We start from the raw sequence: 13,221 nt of genomic DNA, 5'->3' as shown, positions 1-13,221 counted from the left end.
AAGCGGACTTGAATTCAACATTTGAATATGACAGATAACTACTGAATTTCTTGCCGGTAAATCGTATATAAAATGACGATTCAATGTATATTTTAATTTGATTTAAGACCTTAATATATTATTTTATATACATAATATACTAATGTGTCTTATTTTTTCAAACTTTATTTATCTTGATCGTATTTACTCATGCACTAAGGCCCGACTCTCCAGGTTAAATTCAATACTTAGCAAATATAATCTAATTCGTTTTTTTTTTTTTTCGTTACTATTAGTCTACGAACACACACTAAGACATCTTGTGAGCATTATACACTCATAATTGAACGTGGAGGGACGTGCCACCTGAGTGAATAGATCTATACCTGTATGTGTTTTAAAACAGTTCCAAAACTATTACACATCTTATGGTATTAGTGAATTAGAAATCTGTATACAAATTTACTGTTTAAATAACCTTGTCACTAATATAAATCAATTTCAAGCAACCGTTTGTGCTGAATTTTATATATTCTTTCGGTGTTAATGTTTTACAATTTTGTATGTTAAATATAACATATATAAGAATACTAGCTGAACTTGCAGCTTTAAAATTTGTAATTTGTGTGCGATATTTGTAAATCTTTACTTACAGCACATAGACCGCATCCCCAATTTTACCCCTCGAGGGGAGAAAAAAAAGTAGCTTATGTCCTTAACGGCTGCATGTTTTTTATACATCAAAATTTAAATTGTATAAGATATATATTTTACATTTGGTATTCATATGGGACACAAATGTGAGTCTGTATTAGAAGTCATACATCCACACGTGTTTTGTCTTCGTGGGATTCTGGAAACCTTCGTCATCCTGGAGGGTATTTACAAATTATCAATTTCGTTTCAGTAAACAACAATAACAACTGACGAATTAAATACAAACTGATTTAAATAAGTATTGGACGCGACAGACACAAACGAGATGTCAATTATATCACGAGAATATAAATAAAACCAATGATTAAAATATACTGAATATGTATTTAACGTAAAGGTTAAGTTATATTTGTACAGGAACTATTAATACAATTTACTAATAACATTAAACATGAAATACAGTATCAATTATTCGTATGGTGGTCACTCATGTCCAAGTGAGGATTATTTATGTATTACACTTAAAAATGGAAGCTAATTTTACATCTTACATAAACACTTTCATCGGAAAAATAAGTTGAATTCGTCCATTGAATAGCGATTCGATTGATAAACAATCAAACGTTCTGTTTGCCAACAATATTCTCTATGTCTTCGACTTCCTTCACACAGGTGTCCGTGAGTATGAGCGGGTCACCGTCCGTAATGAGGACGTCGTCTTCTATCCTGATGCCAACTCCTCGGAACTCCTCGGGTACGGAGATGTCGTCTTGGCGGATGTAGATACCTGCAAACAGATTTAAAAAAGACTTATTTCTAAACTCTAGAAAGTCTTCCTAACCTAGTTCTGGCACGGCAGTCATCCAATGGAAGTACGTGTTTTTGATCAAACTAGGGTTTGCTCGCTAGACTACGGGATTTACAGTCTTAGAAGGCAGCCACTAAATGAACGGAGCAACGTCAGCTGCGTGCGAGGGAGGGGAGCGCCGGAGGAGAGGGTCAGCGATAGAGGCGCACACACTCAATCGCCTTTTAAATTTCATCGTCGACACGGCTGATCATAAAAATATTAACGTTATTATGTATATATTTTATTGAGAATATACCCCAGGACCCTAACAATATTCTACTTGTTACGGTGATTAGTTGAACGAAATCTACCATATTAAACTCAAACAGAAATATCAATATCCAATTTTATATCAGTTAAAGAGTTAGTGACGGCTGCACTGTAAGACTAGGACGCAGGTGCTCGGGGGCGGTACCTGGCTCGACGGTGACCACCATGCCGCTCTGCACGGGCACGCGGCGCCGCACGAGCGGCGAGTCGTGCACGTCCAGCCCGAGGTAGTGCGACACGTGGTGCGGGCACAGGCGGTACGCTTTCTGGAACACACGACAAATATTATTACGATCGAGGCCTCTGTGCGACCGACCCGCAGTGCAGAATTTCAACGCCATATAGGCGTTTGACCAGCTGTGGCACATTGTGATCCTGTTACGGAATGGGCAGCTATTGATGACCGATTTACATATTTTTGATGGTATTTTCTACCATAGTTCGTGGTCACTATGAGCTTAGAGAGTAATAGCGTTGTTGTCATGACATAAAAAAAATATATTTTCTGAAAGCCAAGGATATAAACTCTTTTTCTAAGATAAATTATAATCATGATTACTACTAACAAAATTATCTTCCAATTTTTTAAGGTGTTTGTGTAGAGGGGGTGTGGGTTGTGCTTGTGTAAATGATAAAAAGTGTGCCTCTGTGCTATTTAAGACCATAATCTATCTCGGTGCCATTTGTAATATTAGTATGGAGATTGCAATTATCAATTTGTCGTGAAACTTACCCCGATTAGTTCGTTGGAGTCAATGTTCCGCGGCAAGATGCCTTCCTGCTGCAAGTGTGTCCCGAGCAGGCGGCACATGTGGTCGAACAGCTGGTCCAGAGGCGGACGATGTTCGCCGAGTATTTCTATTAGGCGTTTCTAGAAATATGTAATATAATATACTTGTAGTATACTTGTAGTAAATCTGATGAGTGGATGGTATCTCAAGCTTGCACAACTCTTTCGTCAAATACCTATAGAGGTAAGAATATACGGTTCTTCCAATCGTATGCATAATCATGAATGTTTCGTTATATGGGTTCACGTGCCGTTCATGTGGTCAGGGCCGGATTTCAGTGGAGGGCCACCCGGGCAACTGCCTTGGGGCTCCACGTGAGAGAGGCCCCCACAGCAGAGATACCGACCAGTTAACAATATCTAGTGTTTTAAAAGTAACCGATACAAGTAAATAAATTATAGCTTACTGATTGAAATTAAAATATTCTAAATAATTCATAATAAAATTGCGTTTGAATTCATAGGGACTGAATATTACCTGCACTGTGAGTACCAGTTCGTATAAAATCCGTTGATGTTTCGAAAACTTCCCGGAGACTGGCCACGTCCTCGAAATGTCAGAGTTGTACAGCCACCTTTGACTACCTGGGTATTATTAAGGGAATTATTGTTCTATTCGTAGTTACTGTTGTATCTGTTATAAGAAAAATATGTATAAAAAGAATAACAGAAATACCTTAGGATTCATATATATATAAATAAGTTGAAGCTGAGGAAGATCATTTTATCTAGATTATCGTCGTTAAAGGTAATATTGCTTTCGTAACCTGCGTCGACGAGCAGCAGGTCCCCGTGCGCGAGCAGCTGGTTGTTGGCGACGTAGTGTATGTGCGCGGCGCGCGGGCCGCCCGCCACCACCGGCGGGAAGGCGCCGTGCTCCGCGCCCGCCGCGCGCGCGCCGTACTCCAGCGCCGCGCACACGCCGTGCTCGCTCACGCCTGCGCAGCCGCACGTCACAACTCACCCTCCGCTTCGACACTCATCACGACACATTCACCCCGGACAGACGGTCGGCGCTCAACTTCTGCCATTTTTATGTTCTTATAACGTAACGCGTAAACTTTTCAACAAGGAATAGTTTTTTTTTATGGTATAGGTTGGCGGACGAGCATATGGGCCACCTGATGGTGTAAGAAATGTTAACCATTTCTTAAATCACCAATACGCAACCAACCTCGGGAACTAAGATGTTATGTCTCTTGTGCCTGTAGTTGACTCAAACACCCTTGAAACCGGAACACAACAATACTGAGTACTGTTGTTTGGCGATAGAATATCTGACGAATGGGTGGTACCTACCCAGACGGGCTTGTACAAAGCCCTCCCACCAAGTGAATATAATATAATTATAATCTCTGACATATAGGCTTAAGATCACTTGTGTATACCAAAAATAGATAGGGGCCAAAAAGTGAGCCTTGAGAGCACCCAACAGTATCCCTTTATTGTTAAACATTTACTTTTTCAAATTACTTTATTCCCGTAACGGAAACTTATCAGGCTTAGTACGAAGCAATTATTTCAAAAACTACATTCAATACTGTAATGTTTAAGTTTCTGTAAATGCCTTTCATGCTCTATACAATCAAAAGCCTTAAAAAAATCACAGAACACGCCAGAAGCATCTAGATATCTTTCATGTGCTATTCCACCATCAGTTGAATATAATAATTTATACTGAAGTAAACGAGATTCTTTACTCAGTTATTTTATGTATTTAACATTGCATTGAACGGTCTTACGATTTATAAAAAAACCATCGCTGAGTTTTGTAATAGCATCAGTGGGCAGTGCATTATACTATTCCGCTGTGAAATGTATCGTAATAATACATAATTTCGTATTTTTATGTAAAATGTCTACTGTGAATATTTACTTCCTTTTTTTTCTTTTAACTCGATATTTCGCAAAACTATTTTTCTTATGGAAAGTACCTTTTATGGACTTTAAAGCACCTGTTAATTGCAATAGCTAAGTTATTGAAACTAATAGCATTCTCAATAGGTACCATCTCAAAATTTCTATTAAAAATGAACATACCCACCGGGTTTCGTACACGCCATGGCCAGATTCATAGACTGTGCACCGATGTAGCACGTCTCCTTCATCAACTCCACCTCAGCTGGAGATTTGATCACTCGCATCTGGTGTAGGTATTTCTGAGGATCTGCCAACGACACGTGACTCTGCCGAAGCGTCGAGCGAACGACGTCGTGTATGTCAGGATTTGGTGGACTGTCGTTCTGATACCAGAGTACAGCTGGCTTTGATGTAGAGACTATTCTGGAAGATGGACACTCATAAATATTTCTTTATTATAAATCTTTTTTTTAGCTAATCTAGACCAAATTCATTTAATCTATTTATCTCAAACAGACATAGCAATGACCATTTTCATATAGTTTCTGGTTAAAGAATTTTATTTTGTCAAAGAATCGTCACAGAGTAAACAACAATTTTATACATTAAATTAATCTCAATTGGACAGACATAAGATTATTTTACAATAGGTCTGAGAAATATTAATTCCCAAAACACAGGAAACACAATTGTTATCGTTCAGTACATACAAATAACGAAAACAATTATCAATCTACCCTACAAGTCATTATTCTAGTTGTAGAGTATGAGATTGTTGCCACAGTGTAGTTGGTTACAGTATATCAAGAAATTAATTTAAGTAAATTTGTATCATTATGTATTTTTAAGTTTATTTTTAAATATATTATATACTCCTTATACACAGTTTATACCTTAAAATAAAATTACTAAAATGTTCGACCGGTCGAGCCTCGTCGACTGCGAACAGCGACCCTGCCACCGCGCATCCAGTGCGAGGTCCCTCCCACAATTCAGCATGGCTATCTTTTTCATGTACAAAAATCACACTCTGTAAAAATAAGAAAGAGAATCACTTTGAGCAAAAAAGCAATTTAATATCCATGGCTCTACTTGATGGTAGAGCTTTGTGCAAACTCATCTGGGTTGGTACCACGCACTATATATACTGGTACAATCGTATATTGTACTGCCAAAGCAATACTTTGTATTGTTGTGTTCCGATTGGGAGAGTGAGTGAGCCAGTGTAACTACAGGCACAATGGATATAATAACTTAGTTCACGAGAATGCCACTATTCTGGAGATGAAGGAATGATTCTAATGTCGTATGGCAGCAATGTCTGCAGGCGGTTGTGACCGCTAACCATCAGATGGCCCATTTGCCCGTACTCTTCCTATTTCATAAAAAAATTACTGAGTGTTATATAGACTGTGAACCAGTTTCCGATGGAATGGGCAAAGTCAGATTTACTCACCTGAATAAAAAGTGAATGCTTTTTGTTTGCTTATTATATAATTTGTTGCTTGACCAATTTTAGATTAGGATATGACCAATTTTAGATTAGGATAATCTGACTTTGGTTTTCAGAAACTGGAAGTGACTCTACAATAATGTGTTTTGACTGTCAGAAATCAGAAGTGAATCTACTATAATCTTAGTTGACGGTCAGAAACTGGAATTGATTCTATGTTTATCTTACATTGTAAGAAACTTGAAATAACTTTATATTAATCTGACTTTGATTAGCATTTAAGAAATTGGAGGAAAGTAATTTAAACCAGAGGTATATTAGGAGGAGGTTAAATAACTCATCTATTTGTAAGGTTGAAAGTCCCTGATGTAAGGGTAATTCTTGTATTAATAAAAAAATATATGTAATTTAAATAGAAAAATTCTTACGTGACAAAAATAAATAACCAGTAGAGTTGGAAAAGTTTATAAACTAAACAAATCCTCAAAAGAGATTGCTCCAGAAGTCAGATAACAAATTCTTTCAAAATTTTCGAACATAGATTTGCTGTTTTTGGTAATCTATTTTTGATGTTGATAGAACTCATCGTTCTTTCAAACAACAATTTTCAACAATATTCAACAAATTTCAATTTTTAAAACAAAATAAAATCTTCGAAAATAATTTTTTGTCATATTTAGACTCAAAAAGCGGAAGTGAAGCCTTAGACAAATGTCAAAGATCGTCTCATCTCAAAGATAATAAACCACAATCAGGGCAGAATGCATAATGTATAAAAATTGCATTTTATTTCAAATGTCAAATTTAGCGGTAATTTTAAAACGTATAAACATAACCCTAAAAGGAATTGCCAAAGTCATTTGACAGCTGACATCCATCAATAATTTTAGAAACTCAATATTTTTTCGAATTTATTTTAAATATCCTATTATTAACCCTTAATGTTTGTGTTGTTCTAGGTTACGGATTAACAAGGAAATTACTACTACTATACTTGGCTTTAAAATTTAATTGAGTTTGTTATCTCAACCATACCGATCAATCTCATTCGTGTCTTCTCCATCATAGGTGACATTGGCGAAATAATCTGTGCCCTGTGGCACAACTAAAAGCCATTAAACTAAGAATTGAATTGAATTTATTTTAAATTAATCTACTTCTTTTATATATTGTAAAATTACTGTTTTTTTTACTAGTGTCATTAAATAAAGAATTGTATCTATATACTTTATTATATTAACAAATATTTTGTTTACCGTATACACATCTTCCAGTCCTGACTTGATCAAAACAAGTATTGCAGAGGGCTCCAAGCATCCAGTTAAATAAAAGAAGTCAGAGTTCTGGCGGAAGACATAGGGAATCTTATCAGACATATACTGCTTACGAGCGGCTGGAATTACTATCTGAAATTAAATTTATTTTGACTTATAAAATATAGTTCCTTACCTAACTATATATTTTTTCAAATGCTCATGAATCCAAAGTCTCATTTTTGTAGTTACTGTCTTTTATAGACAAAGTAGGATTTAAGGATTCTTTGTTTTAAATTACCATTATTTTAACAAACATTGTATATTGATACCCTAGGTAACTTTTATGGTAGACTAAGTTTTTAGCATATTAATTAATCAAAATCAACAATCATTCTAGAAAGTTTGTAATACTATCAAGGGTTTAGATAATACTTATAATATATTGTGAAGAACTGGCAAGAAACACAGTTGTTACTCTTTTATGGGTTTTACATATTAAATGCTTATATACAGTTGTATCCTACAGCAAAATCAATTAATACCAAATTCAAAGTATTTGAAATATATACCATTTTTTTTAAAATAGCATCTAGCTCAAACATTACCGAGTTGATCATACAACTGTGAAACTTAGTTGGTTATGTGTTTATTATACTTACAACATGTGATTTGTGTGCATGTTCTGTTTCAGCTACTAACTTGCTCACTAAAGTGTCTCTCCTTTCCTTGTACTCTTGCTGAGTTATACCACATGTCAGATAACCTTCCGATATCATATGTGGGTGAGTGTAGCAGGTTGGCTGTCCAACAATACATTTCGGTATTCTAAACTGAGAGCTTGCTATTAAATTAGGCGGATTTTCAACTGTAGACAAAGATCTCGCTCTTTCTTTACAAAAACCCTGTTTGATTGGCTTCTTTGAATATCTAATTCCTGAAATAAGTGTCAATAAGCAATATTTTTTTATTATAGTACAAAGTTTATATAACCTAATAACTTACTTAAACTTAATGAAAAACGTCGCAGAGAATTCATTGTCAATTATTTTGTAAATTATAACTTTTGTTTTCGGAAACCTTTATATTTAGCCTGATGATACAAATACTAATACTAAATGAGAATATATTTTTGTTTTTGTGACGTTTTTACAATAACACTGCGGCCTGAGATATATGATGGTCAATAGCCAATCAGAGTTATCAAAAGAATGACATTTGTATTTTGTGTTGCTCTACTGTAACAACTTATTCTCTCTTAAGAGTTGGAACTTGGAATAATTATTATATTACTAATTAGTGTATTCTAGTACTCATAAAAATGAGAAAAATAATCATACATAAAATGCCATAATGCTATTTTAATATAATTTACAAAGATGTTCATTAAGAATTAAATATTTAAGTTTAATATTAAGATAATTAGTTTAGCACGGCTAAAAATAACTAGGCATTATAATAATAATGTAAGTACACCTTTAGTATTAAACTTTAGCGTAAGCAATTTTTAAGCTAAGATCGCAAAAAAAAGAAGTAATTAAAGTTGTTTGCGTATTCCATTGTGTATGTAATTTTATAAAACTATGTAATTATCTTAAATACTCTTTTTAACCACTGTGGTATCCTTCAGAAGTGTCTACGGCTCCTGGGGGAGAACTGGGTCACTTGGAATTTTTACTCACTAAAACCATTGCACGGTACGGATCGGAGAAACTCGGAATCATTTAGATATAACCTCTCGGCTCCTCTAGTCCTTTGCTTCATTTGTTGGTTGAACGAGCTCTCCTCAAGTGCGAAGGTGGTGTCGTCGCCCGCATTCCTTACTAATGGATATGGCACCATGAGGCCAACCCGCCTGCCGTCCTAATTAGGGTCGTCTGAAACAGGACTCGTAAGACACCCACCTACGGTAGTTGTATGGCCGAGAGAGGCCCTTCTCATCTTTGGCGAGTGAGCCCTTTTCCGTTTCCACTCCACCGTCTCCTTCTCAACCATGACAGTCTCGCAGAAGAAAGTTACGGCCGTTCACGCCGATACGATTGCTCGCAGGTAGAGGCCTTTTATATTGAATATTTTCTGCTAAATACCTATAAAAAAAGCTAAATATCTTTCGCCAGTTCTTCTCTAAGTAAGTGTAATGCTTCTATATTGAATAAAGGAATTTGATTTGAAACATTAGGCTTGTGCTTTTGAATACTATGCTAAGCAACGAAATTGCGTTTCTTAAATATTTACACGACTCTTTTACAGTTTTACAGAACTAGAAGTAAAATAATGAAACAGCTATGATATTTTGTGCAGTAGAGTTTGATATATGATGTTATTGCTGGTAAAATTATTTTAAAATGATTACTAATGTTTCGTGTTATTTAGGCACATAATGTACCTGGCTGTCTTTTATTAAAAATATTCATTTTATTCAAGATATGTTATTTTAATTTTAAAAATTATAGTTTAAAATCTGAAAGTATGACAATAAGTATGACAATGAGCGCGTTGATATCTAATACTTAGTATAATGGACTTTGCGTAACCTTTCTTAAAATTGTATGAACCATAAGTATTCGGTTTTTTACGATATTTTGATATAGGGATTTGTAAGATTAATATAAGGTAAACTAAAGTTTCTAACTAATATATAAGTAAAATATATTTGAGCTAAGCTCTTTAGATAGGAAGGTCACAACGTTCACCATCGCCTATGCTCTAGCAGTCAGTGCGGAACGGCCTGCGTGTGCGCACGTCAATCGAAAACGCGCCGCCTCGATCGCGAACTGTGTCGAACGTGCCGTTACAATAGTGTTTCATAATCTGTGATTGTTTACTTTTTAATTTCCACACGATAACATTGGAAATACCGCACACAGCTAACGACTCTTAAGAGGTTTGTCGAACTCTATTCTAATATTTTTTTTTTCTAAATGTCACACAAGTATTGCGGTTTTAGATCTATGTAGTAAATGGTCGTGGGTTCATTTGCATCGTTTCGTAGGCTATTCATTAGTTGTTACGGTCGCCTGCGTGGTACGTATTACCTAATTTGTGACCTCGCGAAATTATTTTAAGGTCTGCGACGAAGGATTTTTTTATTATAAAAAGTAAATAAAAATCACGTAACCGTAACCGTTTCCGGAAGACGTATTCCTATAAGAATAAGATCATCATTTTATTTAGCAATAAAATAGATTTATATTTTTTTAAATGGTAAAATATGTTATATATATTTGTAATACTTGGTTAATTATTATCCACGATAATGTCTTCATAGGTTGACGTTCAACGCATATAGTATATATTGACATAACGCAGCCTTAACTCATTAAACATTCAGTTGTGCAATTATTACTTTAGTATACACACGTGTATTATTAATTTCCTTCCAACATAGTAAATAAAAAAAAAATACATTTATGTACTTATTATATTAACTCTCAGTTTATTATAATTATACAAACTGACGTAACTTTATAATGAACTTTTTATTCTTTGTTAAGTTGTTATCACTCGGTATATTTGTATTTTAAAGCAAGAAAAAATATTAAGGTGTTTTTAAATGTATTACGACTTAAATTATAAATATATGTAAACGAGTTAAATGTATTAGAGACGTGTTGGCTCAGTGAAGATGTGAACTTTAGTCGATGTTCGGCGATGAAATCTGCAACGTGTATCCAGCAATCCGCATTGGATCAGCTTGGTGTAACTCCTAACGTTTTCCTCGAAAATAGGGAGGCGTTAGCCCAGTAGAGAAATTAAATTATCGTTATGTGTTTTGTAATAAAAACAAAATTCCCTAACTCTACCGAATTAAATGTAGATTTCTTATTAATTTTTGAATATTAACAACAAAAAATATATACAATATATTATATACAAACTTTTGTTACTTAATTATTTAGTAACTTTAAATTCCTAATTGTATAAGTTTACGTGTATAGTTCATCAGAATTCTCATTTATCTAAGCTTTATACAAATGAACTTTTTACTTCCTGGCAAAAAACAACACCGTCTTCTGTTTTCGCACGTAAGGCTTAACGATGGAGATAATAATCAGTTAAATCATTAATTGCATCGTCTTACATGACGCGTATTTTTAATTATCTTGTACATGATTACTTAGAGACGGTTTCGTTTTAATGTTTACAAATTAAAGTAGGTAATATTATTGTACGCGTGTATTTTAAATAGATATACGGATAGAAACCATAATCAATAGTTCAAATCAGTGACAAACTCTTAGATTTTTCATGCCCTTAATAGGTATGTCTCGTGCTAGGTCGTAGAGGATATCTTGAGGATACTTGTACAAGTCTGATGAAGCTCTAAGCACTTTTTATAACATTGGTAGGTGGTAAGTAACCTGATGTTAAGGGGTCACTACTGCTCATAGTCATTGGCGCTGTGAGAAATATTAACCACGCCTTACAACGCAATTATGTAATATCAATTACCTGTAATCAAATCTTTCCTAAAAAAGTTGTTCAGTCTCATTAAATATAATTGATACCTTTAATAATAAAACAAATACCCATCTAATATAATTCAGAGATTTAAAATGAATAATTTTAGCACTCGAATATTGATGTATGATGTAAAATATTTTCTTAACCATTGCAAATATTCTACATTTTCGTCGGCAATTGTTTTCTATACTAAAACAAATCTTATTAGTAATCCTCCACATGACGTTGGAGTGTAAATGAATAACACCCGAACAAACAAATTCAAGCACTTATAATATTACTGAGAAACTAGCTGCCAGTCCCGGCTTCGTCTGGGTAAATTAAGAATTTTATTTAAGTCCCAATCGTAGCGTCATCGGGTCCATTTTAAACCACCCAGGGACCCAAATAAACACCAAAATTATCATCGAAATCGTTCCAATCGTTTAGGCGAAGTTCAGTTACATATACATGAACGGAAGATTTATACGTATAAAGGTATATTTTATTTATTTTTTTGGGTTAAAAAAAGGTAGTATTATAAAAGAAGTTAAGTTAGTTTAACGTTTTTGGGACATGGATGGAGCGGTTTATCTTGACCATTAATCTGAAACTGACGTGAAACATTTTGTTCTAAAAATTACGGAAAGAAAGATAAGTGTTTTTGATATCATCGTTTTATTCGGTGAAATATTCACACCGTTCTCTTTTTAAATATTTTTGAGCTATTACAAGAACAGCTACAAAAGCAAGCTGTTTATTTTGGCTGCAGAAAAATTATGTTTAAAATGGTTTGTTATATTTTTATAAAAAAATATAAAAATGTATGTTGTGATGACATATAGTCTCTATTTTAGACTGTGATCGACCTTAAATTTTGTTTAATCAGCAATTATAATAAACGTTCAATGTCAATTGTATTATTATATATTAGTATATATGTATATTTAAAAAATCTACCTACTTATTACCACAACATCTTATTTCAATTATAAATTAAAAACTGAATAATCTTTTACTGATATTTCCGGATTGAACTGGATAGTACGCTTAGCCATTCAGACATTCTAAGTACATCTAACACGTTATTCACAGGCCTGCCGGCGGAATGCGCCTATTACTTGAGTTCCGCCTTGGATGCGCCTGCGCCGGCGACGCTAAAATGGCGGGAATCTGTTCGTAGACTCAAGTAATGAGATATAGCGGTATCGTGACTTTTTATTGCATATCTTTAGCGTTGTTTTTTAAGTAGTTCGTTGTTATTGTTAATGTAAAATGTAAAAATATAACATCTATTTTAAATGAAACGATATTACATTTTATTTACGTTTAGAAGGTTTAGTTATATGATTGGCCAAATGTTGCTCGAGAATGTTAGACATTATGTGAATAAAATACACCCTTTCAATTTAATACTTTCTAATTCGACTTTATGACCAATTTACGCCTCCAGCTTGTAGCTCAGAAAGTAAGCTTATAGCCCGTAAATCCTTTACTATTCCTTCGTTATTAACGAAACTAATTCCGAGAGTGAGCCGTTAACTCTGGAATGGTAATGAGATTCTGTTTTTTTATTCATCGAGTGCCGTTGAGTTCTATCCCGTAGTAGCCGATTGAGAGGCGACGTCCATTTGTTTATTTTTCAACTAGGTACATCATTAAATGA

General features: G+C 34.4%; 2 protein-coding genes across 6 annotated transcripts in view; one reads left to right on the top strand and one right to left on the bottom strand.

The window, feature by feature from the left end:
- Window positions 1–1,000: 1,000 nt before the first annotated feature.
- On the bottom strand, window positions 1,001–8,301 carry LOC113404507 (xaa-Pro aminopeptidase 3-like). Its single transcript, XM_026645428.2, has 10 exons — window positions 8,118–8,301; window positions 7,775–8,049; window positions 7,116–7,265; window positions 5,300–5,436; window positions 4,591–4,829; window positions 3,314–3,484; window positions 3,025–3,131; window positions 2,490–2,627; window positions 1,902–2,022; window positions 1,001–1,423 (listed from the first exon to the last, which is right to left on the bottom strand). Exons 1-10 carry the CDS (start codon window positions 8,149–8,151, stop codon window positions 1,254–1,256), a joined length of 1,542 nt encoding a protein of 513 aa, XP_026501213.2. The 5' UTR covers window positions 8,152–8,301; the 3' UTR covers window positions 1,001–1,253.
- Window positions 8,302–9,777: 1,476 nt separating this feature from the next.
- Window positions 9,778–13,221, top strand: part of Pot (papillote) — a 74,695-nt gene continuing 71,251 nt past the window's right edge. For 4 of the 5 annotated variants that reach the window (XM_026645425.2, XM_026645426.2, XM_026645427.2 and 1 more), the window contains exon 1: window positions 9,778–9,996. The gene's annotated coding sequence lies outside the window, so the exon portion shown is untranslated. The remainder of the gene's footprint in view (window positions 9,997–13,221) is intronic. The other variant, XM_064221024.1, reaches the window with a different exon arrangement.

The sequence above is a fragment of the Vanessa tameamea genome, chromosome 5 (genome assembly GCF_037043105.1).
Source record: "Vanessa tameamea isolate UH-Manoa-2023 chromosome 5, ilVanTame1 primary haplotype, whole genome shotgun sequence".
In the NCBI taxonomy this organism is placed as follows: Eukaryota; Metazoa; Arthropoda; class Insecta; order Lepidoptera; family Nymphalidae; genus Vanessa; species Vanessa tameamea.
The sequence above is the reverse complement of the archived record's forward strand: the minus strand, read 5'-3'. Positions and strand labels throughout refer to the sequence as shown.

Excerpts from the sequence above, each read along its gene's own strand:
- LOC113404507 (XM_026645428.2), bottom strand. The coding sequence starts at position 8,151 with ATGAATTCTCTGCGACGTTTTTCATTAAGTTTAA. Across the intron at positions 5,437-7,115 it reads GACTGGAAGATGTGTATACG|AGTGTGATTTTTGTACATGA; the intron begins GTAAACAAAATA and ends TTATTTTTACAG. Across the intron at positions 4,830-5,299 it reads TTTAGTAATTTTATTTTAAG|AATAGTCTCTACATCAAAGC; the intron begins GTATAAACTGTG and ends TCCATCTTCCAG.